General features: G+C 37.9%; 1 protein-coding gene across 2 annotated transcripts; it reads right to left on the reverse strand.

Moving 5' to 3' along the window:
* Positions 1-9,174: 9,174 nt before the first annotated feature.
* Positions 9,175-16,274, reverse strand: LOC149423763 (transcription termination factor 5, mitochondrial-like). Of its 2 annotated transcripts, XM_089632105.1 has the most exons (8): positions 16,081-16,274; positions 15,500-15,731; positions 13,174-13,334; positions 12,315-12,655; positions 11,507-11,638; positions 10,857-10,975; positions 10,447-10,668; positions 9,175-9,716 (listed from the first exon to the last, which is right to left on the reverse strand). In XM_089632105.1, exons 1-8 carry the CDS (start codon positions 16,211-16,213, stop codon positions 9,383-9,385), a joined length of 1,674 nt encoding a protein of 557 aa, XP_089488231.1. In that variant the 5' UTR covers positions 16,214-16,274; the 3' UTR covers positions 9,175-9,382. The 2 variants fall into 2 exon arrangements, with proteins under 2 accessions (XP_089488231.1, XP_089488232.1); XM_089632106.1 differs by lacking the exons at positions 15,500-15,731; positions 16,081-16,274 and adding an exon at positions 14,916-14,992.
* Between the last annotated feature and the right edge of the window lie 3,197 nt (positions 16,275-19,471).

Raw genomic sequence — 19,471 nt, forward strand, 5'->3', positions numbered from 1 at the left:
ACTACTTCTTAGCTAAGCAGCAAACCTGAAATTGAATTTTAAGGCGCAATTGACTCAATCTACACTACTTCTTAGCTAAGCAGCAAACCTGAACTTGAATTTGAAGGCGCAATTGACTCAATCTAAACTACTTCTTAGCTTAGCAGCAAACCTAAACTCGAATTTTAAGGCGCAATTGACTCAATCTACACTACTTCTTAGCTAAGCAGCAAACCTAAACTCAAATTTTATGGCACAATTGCTCGCGCCTACCAAAACACGATCCTGCAATCGACACTACTTCTAAGCAAAGCAACAAACCTGAAATCGAATTTTAAGGCGCAATTGACTCAATCTACACTACTTCTTAGCTAAGCAGCAAACCTGAACTCGAATTTTTAGGCGCAATTGACTCAATCTACACTACTTCTTAGCTAAGCAGCAAACCTGAACTCGAATTTTAAGGCGCAATTGACTCAATCTACACTACTTGTTAGCTAAGCAGCAAACCTGAACTCGAATTTTATGGCACAATTGGTCGCGCCTACCAAAACATGATCCCGCAATCTTCACTACTTCTTAGCAAAGCAGCAAATCTGAACTCGAATTTGAAGGCGCAATTGACTCAATCTACACTATTTCTTAGCTTAGCAGCAAATCAAAACTCGAATTTTAAGGCGCAATTGACTCAATCTACACTACTTCTTAGCATAGCAGCAAACCTGAACTCGAATTTTATGGCGCAATTGACTCAATCTACACTACTTCTTAGCTAAGCAGCAAACCTCAACTCAAATTTTAAGGCGCAATTGACTCAATCTACACTACTTCTTAGCTAAGCAGCAAACCTGAACTCAAATTTGAAGGCGCAATTGACTCAATCTACACTACTTCTTAGCTAAGCAGCAAACCTCAACTCAAATTTTAAGGCGCAATTGACTCAATCTACACTACTTGTTAGCTAAGCAGCAAACCTGAACTCGAATTTTAAGGCGCAATTGACTCAATCTACACTACTTCTTAGCTAAGCAGCAAATCAGAACTCGAATTTTAAGGCGCAATTGACTCAATCTTCACTACTTCTTAGCTAAGCAGCAAACCTGAACTCGAATTTTAAGGCGCAATTGACTCAATCTACACTACTTCTTAACTAAGCAGCAAACCTGAACTCGAATTTGAAGGCGCAATTGACTCAATCTACACTACTTCTTAGCTAAGCAGCAAACCTGAACTCGAATTTTAAGGCGCAATCGACTCAATCTACACTCCTTCTTAGCTTAGCAGCAAACCTGAACTCGAATTTTAAGGCGCAATTGACTCAATCTACAATACGTTTTAGCTAAGCAGCAAACCTAAACTCGAATTTTAAGGCGCAATTGACTCAATCTACACTACTTGTTAGCTAAGCAGCAAACCTGAACTCGAATTTTATGGCACAATTGGTCGCGCCTACCAAAACATGATCCCGCAATCTTCACTACTTCTTAGCAAAGCAGCAAATCTGAACTCGAATTTGAAGGCGCAATTGACTCAATCTACACTATTTCTTAGCTTAGCAGCAAATCAAAACTCGAATTTTAAGGCGCAATTGACTCAATCTACACTACTTCTTAGCATAGCAGCAAACCTGAACTCGAATTTTATGGCGCAATTGACTCAATCTACACTACTTCTTAGCTAAGCAGCAAACCTCAACTCAAATTTTAAGGCGCAATTGACTCAATCTACACTACTTCTTAGCTAAGCAGCAAACCTGAACTCAAATTTGAAGGCGCAATTGACTCAATCTACACTACTTCTTAGCTAAGCAGCAAACCTCAACTCAAATTTTAAGGCGCAATTGACTCAATCTACACTACTTGTTAGCTAAGCAGCAAACCTGAACTCGAATTTTAAGGCGCAATTGACTCAATCTACACTACTTCTTAGCTAAGCAGCAAATCAGAACTCGAATTTTAAGGCGCAATTGACTCAATCTTCACTACTTCTTAGCTAAGCAGCAAACCTGAACTCGAATTTTAAGGCGCAATTGACTCAATCTACACTACTTCTTAACTAAGCAGCAAACCTGAACTCGAATTTGAAGGCGCAATTGACTCAATCTACACTACTTCTTAGCTAAGCAGCAAACCTGAACTCGAATTTTAAGGCGCAATCGACTCAATCTACACTCCTTCTTAGCTTAGCAGCAAACCTGAACTCGAATTTTAAGGCGCAATTGACTCAATCTACAATACGTTTTAGCTAAGCAGCAAACCTAAACTCGAATTTTATGGCACAATTGCTCGCGCCTACCAAAACACGATCCCGCAATCTTCACTACTTCTAAGCAAAGCAGCAAATCTGAACTCGAATTTGAAGGCGCAATTGACTCAATCTACACTACTTCTTAGCTAAGCAGCAAACCTGAACTCGAATTTTAAGGCGCAATTGACTCAATCTACACTACTTCTTAACTAAGCAGCAAACCTGAACTCGAATTTGAAGGCGCAATTGACTCAATCTACACTACTTCTTAGCTAAGCAGCAAACCTGAACTCGAATTTTAAGGCGCAATCGACTCAATCTACACTCCTTCTTAGCTTAGCAGCAAACCTGAACTCGAGTTTGAAGGCGGAATTGACTCAATCTACAATACGTTTTAGCTAAGCAGCAAACCTAAACTCGAATTTTATGGCACAATTGCTCGCGCCTACCAAAACACGATCCCGCAATCTTCACTATTTCTAAGCAAAACAGCAAATCTGAACTCGAATTTGAAGGCGCAATTGACTCAATCTACACTACTTCTTAACTAAGCAGCAAACCTGAACTCGAATTTGAAGGCGCAATTGACTCAATCTTCACTACTTCTTAGCTAAGCAGCAAACCTGAACGCGAATTTTATGGCACAATTGCTCGCGCCTACCAAAACACGATCCTGCAATCTACACTACTTCTAAGCAAAGCAGCAAACCTGAAATCGAATTTTAAGGCGCAATTGACTCAATCTACACTACTTCTTAGCTAAGCAGCAAACCTGAACTCGAATTTAAAGGCGCAATTGACTCAATCTACACTACTTCTTAACTAAGCAGCAAACCTGAACTCGAATTTTAAGGCGCAATTGACTCAATCTACACTACTTGTTAGCTAAGCAGCAAACCTGAACTCGAATTTTAAGGCGCAATTGACTCAATCTACACTACTTCTTAGCTAAGCAGCAAATCAGAACTCGAATTTTAAGGCGCAATTGACTCAATCTTCACTACTTCTTAGCTAAGCAGCAAACCTGAACTCGAATTTTAAGGCGCAATTGACTCAATCTACACTACTTCTTAACTAAGCAGCAAACCTGAACTCGAATTTGAAGGCGCAATTGACTCAATCTACACTACTTCTTAGCTAAGCAGCAAACCTGAACTCGAATTTTAAGGCGCAATCGACTCAATCTACACTCCTTCTTAGCTTAGCAGCAAACCTGAACTCGAATTTTAAGGCGCAATTGACTCAATCTAAAATACGTTTTAGCTAAGCAGCAAACCTAAACTCGAATTTTTAGCACAATTGCTCGCGCCTACCAAAACACGATCCCGCAATCTTCACTACTTCTAAGCAAAGCAGCAAATCTGAACTCGAATTTGAAGGCGCAATTGACTCAATCTACACTACTTCTTAGCTAAGCAGCAAACCTGAACTCGAATTTTAAGGCGCAATTGACTCAATCTACACTACTTCTTAACTAAGCAGCAAACCTGAACTCGAATTTGAAGGCGCAATTGACTCAATCTTCACTACTTCTTAGCTAAGCAGCAAACCTGAACGCGAATTTTAGGGCACAATTGCTCGCGCCTACCAAAACACGATCCTGCAATCTACACTACTTCTAAGCAAAGCAGCAAACCTGAAATCGAATTTTAAGGCGCAATCGACTCAATCTACACTCCTTCTTAGCTTAGCAGCAAACCTGAACTCGAGTTTGAAGGCGGAATTGACTCAATCTACAATACGTTTTAGCTAAGCAGCAAACCTGAACTCGAATTTTATGGCACAATTGCTCGCGCCTACCAAAACACGATCCTGCAATCTACACTACTTCTAAGCAAAGCAGCAAACCTGAAATCGAATTTAAAGGCGCAATTGACTCAATCTACACTACTTCTTAGCTAAGCAGCAAACCTGAACTCGAATTTTTAGGCGCAATTGACTAAATCTACACTACTTCTTAGCTAAGCAGCAAACCTGAACTCGAGTTTGAAGGCGCAATTGACTCAATCTACACTACTTCTTAGCTAAGCAGCAAACCTGAACTCGAATTTTAAGGCGCAATTGACTCAATCTACAATACGTTTTAGCTAAGCAGCAAACCTAAACTCGAATTTTATGGCACAATTGCTCGCGCCTACCAAAACACGATCCCGCAATCTTCACTACTTCTAAGCAAAGCAGCAAATCTGAACTCGAATTTGAAGGCGCAATTGACTCAATCTACACTACTTCTTAGCTAAGCAGCAAACCTGAACTCGAATTTTAAGGCGCAATCGACTCAATCTACACTCCTTCTTAGCTTAGCAGCAAACCTGAACTCGAATTTTAAGGCGCAATTGACTCAATCTACAATACGTTTTAGCTAAGCAGCAAACCTAAACTCGAATTTTATGGCACAATTGCTCGCGCCTACCAAAACACGATCCCGCAATCTTCACTACTTCTAAGCAAAGCAGCAAATCTGAACTCGAATTTGAAGGCGCAATTGACTCAATCTACACTACTTCCTAGCTAAGCAGCAAACCTGAACTCGAATTTTAAGGCGCAATCGACTCAATCTACACTCCTTCTTAGCTTAGCAGCAAACCTGAACTCGAATTTTAAGGCGCAATTGACTCAATCTACAATACGTTTTAGCTAAGCAGCAAACCTAAACTCGAATTTTTAGCACAATTGCTCGCGCCTACCAAAACACGATCCCGCAATCTTCACTACTTCTAAGCAAAGCAGCAAATCTGAACTCGAATTTGAAGGCGCAATTGACTCAATCTACACTACTTCTTAGCTAAGCAGCAAACCTGAACTCGAATTTAAAGGCGCAATTGACTCAATCTACACTACTTCTTAACTAAGCAGCAAACCTGAACTCGAATTTTAAGGCGCAATTGACTCAATCTACACTACTTCTTAGCTAAGCAGCAAACCTCAACTCAAATTTTAAGGCGCAATTGACTCAATCTACACTACTTGTTAGCTAAGCAGCAAACCTGAACTCGAATTTTAAGGCGCAATTGACTCAATCTACACTACTTCTTAGCTAAGCAGCAAATCAGAACTCGAATTTTAAGGCGCAATCGACTCAATCTACACTCCTTCTTAGCTTAGCAGCAAACCTGAACTCGAATTTTAAGGCGCAATTGACTCAATCTACAATACGTTTTAGCTAAGCAGCAAACCTAAACTCGAATTTTTAGCACAATTGCTCGCGCCTACCAAAACACGATCCCGCAATCTACACTACTTCTTAGCCAAGCAGCAAACCAGAACTCGAATTAAAAGGCGCAATGCTCGCGCCTACCAAAACACGATCCCGCAATCTACACTACTTCTTAGCCAAGCAGCAAACCAGAACTCGAATTATAAGGCGCAATGCTCGCGCCTACCAAAACACGATCCCGCAATCTACACTACTTCTTAGCCAAGTAGCAAACCAGAACCCGAATTATAAGGCGCAATGCTCGCGCCTACCAAAACACGTTCCCGCAATCTACACTACTTCTTAGCCAAGCAGCAAACCAGAACTCGAATTAAAAGGCGCAATGCTCGCGCCTACCAAAACACGATCCCGCAATCTACACTACTTCTTAGCCAAGCAGCAAACCAGAACTCGAATTATAAGGCGCAATGCTCGCGCCTACCAAAACACGATCCCGCAATCTACACTACTTCTTAGCCAAGCAGCAAACCAGAACTCGAATTATAAGGCGCAATGCTCGCGCCTACCAAAACACGATCCCGCAATCTACACTACTTCTTAGCCAAGCAGCAAACCAGAACTCGAATTATAAGGCGCAATGCTCGCGCCTACCAAAACACGATCCCGCAATCTACACTACTTCTTAGCCAAGTAGCAAACCAGAACTCGAATTATAAGGCGCAATGCTCGCGCCTACCAAAACACGTTCCCGCAATCTACACTACTTCTTAGCCAAGCAGCCAACCAGAACTCGAATTAAAAGGCGCAATGCTCGCGCCTACCAAAACACGATCCCGCAATCTACACTACTTCTTAGCCAAGCAGCAAACCAGAACTCGAATTATAAGGCGCAATGCTCGCGCCTACCAAAACACGATCCCGCAATCTACACTACTTCTTAGCCAAGTAGCAAACCAGAACTCGAATTATAAGGCGCAATGCTCGCGCCTACCAAAACACGATCCCGCAATCTACACTACTTCTTAGCCAAGCAGCAAACCAGAACTCGAATTATAAGGCGCAATGCTCGCGCCTACCAAAACACGATCCCGCAATCTACACTACTTCTTAGCCAAGTAGCAAACCAGAACTCGAATTATAAGGCGCAATGCTCGCGCCTACCAAAACACGATCCCGCAATCTACACTACTTCTTAGCCAAGCAGCAAACCAGAACTCGAATTATAAGGCGCAATGGTCGCGCCTACCAAAACACGATCCCGCAATACGCTCGCTCCTCATCTACGCAACAACTCGTGCCGTCTCTGTCTGTTTTGAACAGAGTTGTAATAATTGTTAGCGCGTCTGATCAACATTTGAAAGCACGTTACGCAAAAACGTGCGAAAGTATTATATTTCAAATTTCGCTTTTTTCGCAAATAAAATGCAGATTTCGCTTTCACCAGGCAGGGATCTACGCTTCACGAGTGGTTCGCGGTACCGCTGGCAATATTTGTAGGCAAGTAATATAAATCCATAACATAAATTCAGTTTTTGCCAGTATTAAATTCTTTTCGTCAGTTCAGATCTGGAAATAAATTCCTCTCTGATCGTGGCTCCACCACAAAACCTCTACAACATCTACCAAGACTGAAAACGCTGAAAAGTGTACCCAGCTACCTTCGTATCTACAGTTATTGTACGGACGGTATATTGTCTCGTACATGGATAGATATAGATAGTCCTTATAAGATTCTGCATGACGGAATTTTGTATGTTCTCTTAGGCTAGCTTTAGACTTGTAAGTTTTTTCGTAAATTTACGACTTCTAGCCAATGGGCATATTGGATTTTCAAAATGCAATATGCCCATTGGCTAGAAGTCGTAAATTTATGAAAAAACTTACAAGTCTAAAGCTAGCCTTTGATTTTTTTATCCTCTCCTAATGTTTTTATAAAATAATGTTGTAATAATGCCATACGAATATTTTTAATAAATTCGTGCCTCAAAAATCATATATAAGATACATTACGAGATATATTAAAATTCCAGCAATGTGTTCTTTCTCCGTGCTTATCAATAATAATATGAATATTTGGATTTATATTACTTGCATACAAATATTGCCGGCGGTACCGCGAACCACTCGTGAAGCGTAGATCCCTGCTTGGTCGACAAAGATGAGAGTAGCGCCTACGGTGGCAAATCAGCCAACTAAACTCAGGGGTGGCAGCATTTGAATATTGAACACTTTATTGTAATTCTGGTAGATACTTATATCACTACTACCATACTACTGTACTTATATCATTGGGGATATTTCAATAATAAAAATGTACCTTAATAATTTGTATAATAATGTAAAATATGGAAGTACCTACCCTCCCCAATAAAGACCCCATCAAAATGTTTGGAGTAAGCATATCAGACCGGCTCTACAGAGCCCGTCATTATTATTATTCAGTGGATTATGTGAATTCGTTAATAGCACATTGAGGTGCGTATATTGCATGATAATCAAATTGTTTCTTTCACTGGACATGTTAACAAATTAGTTGACATGCGTACAAGTCCTTAGTGTTTGAATGGTTAAGGGTGACATAGTCCCTCAGGAAAAAACCTTGAATAAAATACCATTTTTTAAATTTTGATAATGAGAAGAGAAAAATGATCACAGTTTAACACTAGCACATGTATTACACTTAAGAAATTGAACGAAGTTGAATTAAAACAGGGCATTTTTTTAAATGTGAAACCACACAAGAGTCCCAACTGCTCCTAACCGTCTGGAGCCAGTGAGACTATGGCATCCCCAATTTTGGTATGTTGTGAGACTGAAGGTAGTGGGGAGGGGAAGGAGATGGAGAGGAGGAAGGTGGGGTGCTTGGCTATTCAGATCTGACCACCAAACATGGCCAAAACCATTTCAAACAACGTTTCAATTGAATAGGTGGTCTTACACTAGGGTGATACAAATATAATATATATTATTTTAAAAGAAATTGTGAAATATCAGAAATTAATCAAATAAAATTTATTTGAACCCGCAACCCCCCCGCTTGTTAGTCACATCTCAAAAAAAAAGATGTATGTAAAAGGTTAGTTAACAGGCGATACACTCTTCAACTTAGGGGGTATTTCACTATCTCTGATTATGTTCTGACTAAGCACTAATCCGCGGATTAGTCATTTTTTCGTTTTCACTATATCTGAACGCTCGGGTTAAAGTTCGATTTGACTAATCAGTGCTCGAACCTCACGTTAGGCGCTATTCCTCGAATCAAAGATGGCGTCAAAACATTCCGAGTTTGACAGCGGAGAAGTGAGTCGAATTTTGTTGAATGAATTTGAATGCTTGTATGATCCATCCTGAATTATTTGATTGTGTTCAAAATAAGAAACAATGTATTATTTCGACACGAATCTATCTAAAATGACCTGATAATCAACATAACATAAACAAAAAAATGCACACTTTGCGGTGTGCGGACTGTGACGCATGACAGCCGTGGCAGTAGATGGAGTAACTGCAAACATTTTGCGATGTTGCCAGACTATTTCGAATGTTATCTATCCGGAAGCTCGGAAACAATGGTGAAACGGTCGCCGTTGAATAACGAAGTTATTCTGATCTTTAAAGCCAGCCAACGGATAGCTAGTCAGATATTTAGCCCGACAGTGAAATACCCCCTAAGTATCATCCCTTCAACTGGGTCATTAAACTAATGGGTCGATAAGTAAGGGAGCTAAATCTTTTATTTATTATTCTGAATAGGAATGAACAAAACAAATTACACTACACATAAATACAATCACCAAAAATTATCAAATTTATTCATAAAAAAACAGTTGTACATATTAACATTTCATTAAATCATCAATGCACTTTTGGCAGGTCGTAGATCTGGTCGTTAATCAGGTAAGGTGAAAGTATAATTGTCATCTGCGTAATAATTAATGATTACTTTTTAGATTTAAGTTGTGCAGAAATCTTCTCCTCTTCTTTCCGCAACAATCATAATCATGCATTATTTCTGTGGATATTTCTGTCATTGCTCCAAATGCCGTCGCCGGTAAAGCAGTGCACTCTTTCTATCAAATAAACGGCCATGGCCAGAATCTGAGAATTGCTTAATTTAGTATAGTCAATGTTCGGCAGTTCTTCTAAATCTGAAGCAGCCTCAAAATTGCAATTGCTAAGTTCGGCCAGCCCTGTGACCGGGTTGAATTCGTCTTGCTCGCAAATATCATTTTCGTCCTCCGATTCTATGGGAAAATCCATGTTGAGAGGTTTGGCATTGTGTTGCGATTTTTTGAGATTTAGAAGAGTAGAGAGATGCTTCTCAATTGTTTCCCTGAAAATAGAAAGATGTTTGTTACAAGTAAAAATAACTGCATAGTATTACACACAAATAAAATTTTCATAGAAAGCAAACAACTTGAACAAAAGGAGAGTGCATAAAATCCATGTCTATACTTTCATTGGTTTGTATTAAATATGTACCTACATGTAGTACAACTTATAAGAGATGAGTCGTTAGCCATTGTGTGTATTGTTTGCCTAATTATGCCTATTATGACCATTCATAAATCAAATTCATTTATTCACCAGAATAAAAAAGTACGATGCAGAAAGTATGTATTTTCTTCATTTTCTATGGGCTGATTGGAAACATTCGACTATCTGGTATCTTTGGTCTTTGTCGTAGTTTGGTCTTCGAATAAAAGCGATCTTTATCGCACTGATTTGATTTTATTCATAAAAATAGCAAATCCTTTTACGAAATAAACATTTAAATTTTTTAAATTATTGGCCAGTTACTTCCCCGGGTGAGGAATATTACCTGGCCCTGGATATTTTTAGAGAGAGAGTAGCGAGTTAAACTTCACTATAAGAACATTTGAAATTTCAAGTCGATAAGTAGGCTAACTGTCTCACTGACCAAATAATCATCTTTCACTTAGATATGGCCAATGTACCTAACTACCAAGGTAGGATTCTAATAACAATCATTGCAAAACTTTACAGGCTTTTTTTTTTCATGCAAGATGCGTGAAAAGGAGAATTTATTTTGCTTGATATACCTCGAGTATAATACAATGTGACAGTTTTCGTAGATCTCCTGTTTTGTGAATCCCTCCAGCAGCATTGTAATGGTGTCCACAATGGAGACTGTGGAAATATGGAGCCAGTTGGTGTTTTGGGACAGCATTCGGTGAATTTCTTTTTTAGGACACGACAATCGAACCTCCACGGCGCAGACAATATCTGATGAGACATTCTTGTCCCCAAAATTGGCCATTTGCCTGTAAACATTAGGGAAATTTATTTATTTCATTATTTTAATTTTACATTAATTACAACAATGACATATTGCCCATCTCACTAGGTGTGAAACGCCTGTGTTGAGATGGCAATTTACAGTGTGGTTGTTGATTGTCGATTTGACAACAATGTCAAAAAATGAAACGGTTTAAATAGAAAAATAACTCACTTTTGGAAGATATCCCGACTCGTGACAAGACTCTGAATGGTGGCACAACGCTTGTTCAGAGCATTATAGTGCTTCAGTCTCTCCAAAACTATCTTGCTGTTATATGGTAGCAGGGGTATCTAAGAGAGAATAAACAACAAAATAAATGGATGAGGTAAAAAGTCAAGGTCTGCTCCTATGATATTCAAGGAGAATATCATGATTTTTATACAAATATTCAGTTTTATTCCGAGGTTGATGAAATTTTGCACACTTGACCTTCAAAACAAGAGGAAGGTAACTGTCCACACCTGATTTCGAAAAACTCTGCATAAAGCCCGGGCAACGACGAGGACTTCAGCTAGTATTTAAATAGGAAAACATGGCTGCTCATACGAATAAATAAAATTTTCACTGTTTTTAAAACAAAATACATACCACTAAAAAATGTAAAAGAACATTGAATGCCTTAGTAATCCCCTGAACCAGAAAAAAAAATAATTGTAATTTAGTTATAATATTTATTCAAAATTTGGTTTTATATATAGTGGTCCCAGAGAAAGAGGATGTACACCGTCATGTCTGTATGAATATGAAAAAACAAAAGATACTAGAATGATAATATCATGTACAACCTCTCTCTGGGACCACTACATTTATTTTATACTTACTCTACGATTTCCAGCCAGAGCTTGGTATTCAGGAAGCTGCTCCAATTTATAAAATCTCTTTTCCAGATTTTCAGGTTTCAGCACATATAATGGAAGCAGCCTCTTACCAGCATAATCGGGCATGTTATGTTCCTGAGGATGTACACAAATATTAGAGAATTCTACCTCTGGGGTAGAGATATTAGCTCCTTGGCTCTGGACCAGAGCTCGCAGAAATTAATAAATTAAATAAGTGTACATAATTCAAAATATTATTTCATGAAACAATTTACAGTGTCTCTGGTGAAAGAGCACCAATCAGAATCTAAAAATTGTTTGAACAGGCTTTAGCCATGTTAGTTGATAGTATATTGTATGACAGATTAATCATCCATTTACAGAAAAAAGATTTCTTATTTTAACATTATTAACATTTGGGAAAATAGATATGTATATACAAAAAGTTTTACGGTTTTATAAACAGTAATTAAATACGTTATCTACTGTTCAATTGAGAAGTGAAATTTTATTCGGTAGCACTATTCCTCTTGTCACGCTATGCTGTGCTGGAACATTTGTTCTGCCGTATGGTGTATTGAAAAAGTCATGGTTACGACTACAGCTGAAGTTTTCAGGCACATAATCATCATGTCTGAATAGCCAGGTACATCCTACCCTACCCATCCCCTTCTATCTCCTTCTCATCCCCTCTTCCTCCAGCCACAAAAAAATCCCCAAATTGGGTACGTTCTACTGACTACGGGCAGTAGGGACTCTTGAATCACAATAAAAAATAAAGAAAGATTAAAAAAATATATATTTAAGTTACCTTCAGAATTTTTCTAATCTTCAAAATTGCTCTGTAATCTTCTCTGATTAAAGTGGGCTGCATTCTAATAGCTTCTCTCGCATCTATCCCGTTGAAATTTTTAATTTTTTCCAAAATCATCAGCGTATTATCAGGGTCGGCACAGATGAAGGACGGATAGGATCGTATTTTATCATCTGACAATTGTAAATCTTTCTGGGCGAGTGTAATTGACCTCTCCATACTTGTGAGAGGGCTGTGCTTAAATCTGTTGAAGATTTTGATCATTTTATCAAATTTTTCTTGGTCTATGTCCAGTCTCCATTCTAAGTATTTCTGCAGAACGATAAACCGTAGTTCGCCTGAAATTGAATTACAGAAGAATATTATATACGTGTTTCTCAAAAATAGTGTCAAGCGGAAGTCCAGAGGTAGGACCCATGGTAAATCATCCCCATGTATGTTCCGTGATTATTTTTAGTTTTCGAGTTTTTTTCGAATTTTTTTTCACATTTTTTTATGTAACCTTGACTTACAAGAGATATTAGTCACAGATACATGAATTATTAAGGATTTACAATTAGGTACATAGTATGCCTTGTAGAGACAAAAACAATTGTGGGCAGATCTGATACCATTCCTCCATAAAAAAATGTTGAATCACAAAGTTGAAATTCAAAATTTTTAAAAAATCACTGAAAAAATTCCCCCCAGATCTTTTTTATAATCTGAGTTTTTTTACAGGTTCACAAGATTAACTTTGCAGGTGGCCTAAAGAGGAACTAACGAACGAACCATTTTTCGTATCCACAAAATCCAACCCTAATGATGCTAACGACTGCTAATTTTACTGTATCGAGCTGTACAATAAATAACTTACTTAAAGTTTTATCTTCATCAGTGTTATCCGGCGAAGGATAGTTCCACTTTTTCCAGCATTCGAAGCACTCTGACAATTTCTTACGAACTTTCAATTTAGTTGGCAGTACCTTGCATTCCTTTAGCTCTGCTATTGTCTTGTTCTTAACGAGCTGAAAATATCTGCAACCAATAAAATTACTAATACTTTTGAATGAAGCTGTAATTTTGTGGCTATCCATTATAAATTATAAATTTGATTCAATAAATTAAATAATAAAGCGGAGTGACCAATTAAACAATTTAATATATATTTTTTTTAATGGATGTCAAACATTCCCGGGTTACGAATAACCTGACAATATTTGAAAATCTCCTTCTACCACCACAGTAAGTGGAAAATGTTGCTTGTGTTGTGATGGAGGACTTAGCCAGCCGAGCAATTGAACGCACTATGCTTGGGTGTAGTATGGTCTAATCTATTTGATTGTGGGTATCCTAAATACTTATAAACCTCATCCCTTTTCATACTAGTAATTTGGAAATTTCTAAATATACTCTCGTCCCCATCTACAATTTTGCCTTTCTCTATATGGATCGTTCTACATTTATCTAAACCAAAAGTCATTTTGATATCATCTGAAAAGTTTTTAACTACCTCGATCATTTTCTCTAAATTTTGTTCAGAATTCGAAAATAATTTTATGTCATCCATATATAATAAATGCGAAATTGTGCTACTCTCCCTTGTATTACCCTTAACTTTTATTCCAAACTTGCTTTTAATTAACATTTTAGATAGAGGATTCAATGCTAAGCAAAACCAAAGAGGACTCAATGAGTCTCCTTGAAAAATTCCTCTTTTAATTGAAATGCTCGGTATTACTATTTTCTTACCTTTTAAATTGATAAGTAAATTAGTGAAATTATTATTATTTTGCTAATTTGTAAAGATTTTTTTTTGAGGTACTAATTTTATCACAATTATAAATTAATTTTTTTTTTTTTCAAAAATGTAATTTTACTTTATTTACAAAAAAATTTTACAATGTATACAAAAATAGTATACTATGCATTCCACCACGGGAAAAATCCTGATAAGATACTCCCCGTGGACCTTAATGAGGTAATAATAAATATGTGTAAGAACATAAAATACTTGGGGCATATCATCAATGAAGACCTATCGGATGATGACGACATTGAACGACAAATGAGAAGTAACAGCATAGTTTCTAATATGATTGCCCGAAGATTTTACAAATGCAGCAATAATGTTAAAATAAAAACATTGTTCAATGCATAACATGGTGTAAATACCGAAAATGCTTGATGGAACGACTCAATACAATATATTAACAACTGTAGAATTATATTTGGATATAGAAGATACTTCAGCATCAGCAGATGCAGATTGACAATGTTTACGGAGCTAGGACTGAATGGATTCGCCGGCCTGATGAGACACCGGGTCACTGCCAGCATGCAGCTGATGGCCACAAACTCCAGCCAAATCATAAATAAAAAAAACTTTGTTTTTTACAGGTAGATTTTTTAAAATTTGTTTGTTACTCACATAAATAATTGTATGCATATACGTACAAACTTGCTTTTCTCTTTTATGCATTCTGTTATCTACTATCACAGGTCTATTTATTTAAATTTAATATTAATCACAGTATGTATTAGTATTTTATTAATTTTTATTACAGGTCTCCTATGTGCCATGTTATGCTATGTATACTACTACTATATTATAGGTACCTATGTGCCATGTTAGGTTAGACCGGTCGGTGGCCGAGTTGACATCGTGCTTGGGTCCCACTCAGGCGTAGTGTGTTCAATTCCTCGGCTGGCTAAGTCCTCCATCACAACATTTTCAGCTTACTGTGGTGGTAGTGTGAGATTTTCAAATATTGTCAGGTTATTCGTAACCCGGGAATGTTTGTCTTTCTTTTAAAAAATTAAAAAAATTAAATTAAAATCTATACTACTATTATATTTATTCTGTCATACTTACATACTGAAACCAAATGTTAAATTCCGTGTAAAAGCCCATTAGGCGGGCAAGTAAATAGTAAATAAATGGTTGACTTTTGGGTTACTATGCCATGTTGCGCTTCCTCCTTCTTTAGTCAACGTTTGGACAGCGTTACAGTGTCCATCACTGGCAGATGGGATGGCATCAGCAGGACATCTGCCCTGATGATGGACACTGTACTAAACTTTGGCCAAATAAGGAAGTAGCCAGCATGGCATAATAACCCAAAAATTAATCACGATAATACTTTCGATCGTAAAATTCTAAAAATCATAATATCTAGTATAAATGATTTTAATGAACTTACATTACAAGATATAGTGGTTTTATGTTTTCAACTCCGCATTCCCGTAGAATCCGTCCACGTTTGGTAAGAGATTCCGCATGCGGAACCAGAACAGCAGGCACTTGTATAGCTAAATCCTTATCGATGTCGTAAGCTTTCAATGCCTGGAGGACCTCCGACAGGTGCTGGCTGGTAACATTTCGTAACCGGCCATTTTTGTGCAGAATACTCTTAATCTCTGATTCCGGAATATCTGGAAAACATATTTATATTATATAATAAGTGTACATTACTGTAACTATCAAATAGTCGGCAACTAATAAATAAATACCGAAAAAAGCAGAGAAAAGAAAGTTTTCATCGAGTAGTTGATATTCAAAAATATAACTGTATTTATAAATATAAATGTACCTAAATATTTTAAAATTTAAATATTTATAAACAAAAATATAAAATATATTAAAAAATACAGTTATAAGAAAGAAAAGAAAAGTTTTCATCGAGTAGTTGATATTCAGAAATATATTATACTGTAGCGTGTTGATATTTTAATTTGCCAAGAATAATTCAATGTTTTGAACTTAATTTGTGGGTTAACTTACTGAATGTTTCATGAAATAAGTCAACAACTTCTCTATTGAAGACGATAGTCTTGTGTTTTTTGATAACTGAATAAAACCTTAAACCTGAATTTATATTCTTCAATTTTGGTATTTTACGAAGTAACACTGACATTTTTCAACATAATACTGACAAAAGTGACAGCTGATGGTTTTGGTCGTTTTGGTTTTGACCATGTTTTGACCATGTTTTGAATTTTTGCTTTTGACATTCGCTACCATAGAAAATTGCAATTCGTAGACAGTTGTGCTTTGACATTTATCACCATATATTATAATACCATACCTGCCCTACCCGAACAGTAAAAATTATATATATATTTTTTAAATGAATGCCTAAAAAAGCATTATGCGGCTAGAAACCATTACATTTAACACTAAAAATTAGCGTAGGGAGTGGGGCGAACCCACGGCCTGCAATCAGCACGCAGTAGCACCTCTAATTATAGCTCAATGCTTGCAATAGCCATCCCAAGCTAAAAGGTGAGCTACTGTGCTCAGGCTGATTGACCTGGGGAAAAGTGTCACGAACGGGTTCCTTTGAGAATAAGGGTCACATCTCGGAGTACTTAGACCTTATCTCAGCACTCGGGGCTCTGCTGGAGTGGATTTTCTATTTCCATAGAAACTTGTGTGATGAAAATTGGACCATTCAAAATCACCTTTTTCCCTCGTGGGGCCTTCAGGGAGCCAAGGGGAAATGGACTCTTCAGCCGTGGGACCTACAGGGAACCAAGGAGGAGTGGAGCCCGTTCCTGGCCGTGGGTCTTCTTCAAGCGACTCCCTGCCTTGTTTAAAGAGGGTATGCCACTTGTAAACCATAGTTTTACTTGGACAAGAGCCCCCGTAAATGGATGACATCTCTTCCAGTATGATCTGAACTGATTTTCCTTGCTTGATAACAGGGACCACGGAAGTACTGTATGATGGGGGGGGGGGCAAACTTGTTTAGTCACCCTCTTCCTTCAGTCTCCTCTCCAGTCAATCAACTAGTTATAAATAAGACAAAACGGAGATGACTAGGTCAAACAAATAACAGGTTCAGTGAATAAAAAACTTTTTTTTTAAATATTGCTTTATTGCATTCATTGAACAATACCAAAAACGTTGCGTCTCTCAGCCGTCTTTGAAGAAAATTCCATAAGAATTTCATTTAAATCTAAACTAAATGTTTCCGCCTTATGCACGTGCAGTATTGCTAGATAAGTAAGTCTTCTCTGCTTCATTGGTAGTCGGAGGAACGTTCCGATGCGTCGGAGGGCACTCAGAGACCTTTCACACGACGTAGACGTAGCTGGCACGGTGAGGAGCAAGACTACTAACTTTTCTACTTCATTAATCATTGCTCTTGAAACTTTAGGTAGATTAGCCAGTTCTCTTGCGTACTCTCGGACAGTCTTCACATGAGGTATTGCTTTCTTAGTTATCTTCGTTTGCAGTGCTAGTGAGTCAATATCAAAATCAGTTGCGTGAACGCCTAATTCGGCCTGGATGTCGCTTGCTGATAATTCCTTTGAACGGTTAAGTAGAACAGATTCGAGCTGGGCGAGGCGATTCATTCCAGGCTGTTCAAACCTTCTTTACAACTTGTTTTTAGACCAGTCTAACACTGATATAAATTTTTGGCGGAGACTTTCCCTAGGCGACAACTGCACAGCTGGAGCTCTGCCACTGAAGCGTTTTGGAGGAGCTTGAGCACGGGGCATAGTAGGCATAGTGAGTTCCATATTTATATTTTGATCGGTATTAGCTTTTTCCGTATCTGTCCATATGCGATTGAAATCGTGTTCACCCAAATGGCAAGGGCAATATTTAGTGCAAGCAGGGTGGTAAATTCGCCCATTTTCCCTTGATAGCGGCGAAGTGTCGCCCTGCGCTCATCAGTAATATTACATGACTTGTCGTCGTCTAGCATTACCACAAGGGTCTCCTGAACTCGAACATAGTTTTGTAGAAAGCGCCTCATTGATTTTGCTCGGCCGCACCATCTTGTAGGGCATAATGCGATTAGCCGATTCGGTTTTATGGGAGAATTATCATATTCAGTGCATGGCTCCAGGACAATGTTAGAGAATATGTTCTTCCGTTTGGATGACTCCAGGATTGCATTTGAAACGTCTTTTACAAGAGCAATGGAATTAGATATAAGTTCACATTTTCTAGTAACTTCCTGAATGACTAAGTCGAGGGAGTGGTTGGAGCAGTGCACAAATATCGACTTCGGTTGATCATCTGTCAAAAGCTTTTGTAATCCGTTAAGGCGGCCAGATATAGCTGCTGCGCTGTCAAAACAGTGCCCCCTAAGATTTTCAATCGGCAGTGAAGAACGTAGCATGACATCACAAACTGTTTTGTGAAGTGTTTTAGAAGTCCCATCATCGGCATTATACAAGCCCATGAAAATTTCCCTTGGTTGCAAAGTGTCTAATTCTACGTATCGAAAACAGGTCTCGCCTCAATATAAAAAAAGTTCTCGAATGCTTTGATTATTTAAATAATCAAATCTCTAATGCTATCTCTTGACAATTTTTTTTGTATACAACAAACACTTTTCCATTTATGAAAAAAAGCACTGTGAAGGATATAGATAATCTTTACAAGCACAGATAATCCTTCTTTAGCCAGGAAGTAAAATTGGAAGGGGCGCGCCCCCCCCCCCCATTTGATTTTAGGGGGGCATTTGGCCCCCTCTGCCCCCCACTTCCGCGGTCGCTGCTTGATAAGGAATTTTATAACAATTCTTTCCTTGATCGACTTGTTTGGTCGACGATAGCTCAAAGACTAATGACCTAATTACGATAAAACCCGGTATTTATACTAATAATGAGTTGCTCAATTAGTACCTAAATCAGCGACACCCCTACTAATCACCTACCTGCCCCCTCGTACTACATGTGTGTTTGTGTTATTTTGGGTTATATAACCAGTGATTCCTGAAATTATTTGGAGTAAATAATTGTAATGAAATCGTCCCTTAACACCCTGGATATTGTATTGGTGCTTGGTAGTAAGGTATTGAGTATGGTTTTGCTATTACATATATACAGGTGTCCGGGGGATGGTTGCACTAACGGTAGGTGATAGTAGAAGAAAAAAAAAAAATTTTTTAGAAATTCCATTGTTTTTTCCAAAGCAATATATATAAGACATTTCGACTCCTAGGCCCCAGACAGCTATTATAAATCATTGTTCAAGAAAGAATTTCAATATTTTTCCATTCATTTTACCAGATGTAATTACAAAAATTTAACAAACTAACATGTCCACAAAATTCTTCTATCGGTTTATGTCTTCGGTGATTATAAGCATGTTGAGTCAATAATTAACAAAACAGAAATTATGTCAAAAAATTTATTAAAAAAATTAACGAAGA

The sequence above is a fragment of the Hesperophylax consimilis genome, chromosome 5 (assembly GCF_061612785.1).
Source record: "Hesperophylax consimilis isolate HC1 chromosome 5, BYU_Hcon_1.0, whole genome shotgun sequence".
Lineage (NCBI taxonomy): Eukaryota > Metazoa > Arthropoda > Insecta > Trichoptera > Limnephilidae > Hesperophylax > Hesperophylax consimilis.

Coding starts and splice junctions, on each gene's coding strand:
- LOC149423763 (XM_089632105.1), bottom strand. CDS start 16,213: ATGTCAGTGTTACTTCGTAAAATACCAAAATTGAAGAATATAAATTCA. Junction 15,732..16,080: donor CTTATTTCATGAAACATTCA/GTAAGTTAACCC, acceptor TATGTTTTCCAG/ATATTCCGGAATCAGAGATT. Junction 9,717..10,446: donor CACATTGTATTATACTCGAG/GTATATCAAGCA, acceptor TTCTATTTTCAG/GGAAACAATTGAGAAGCATC.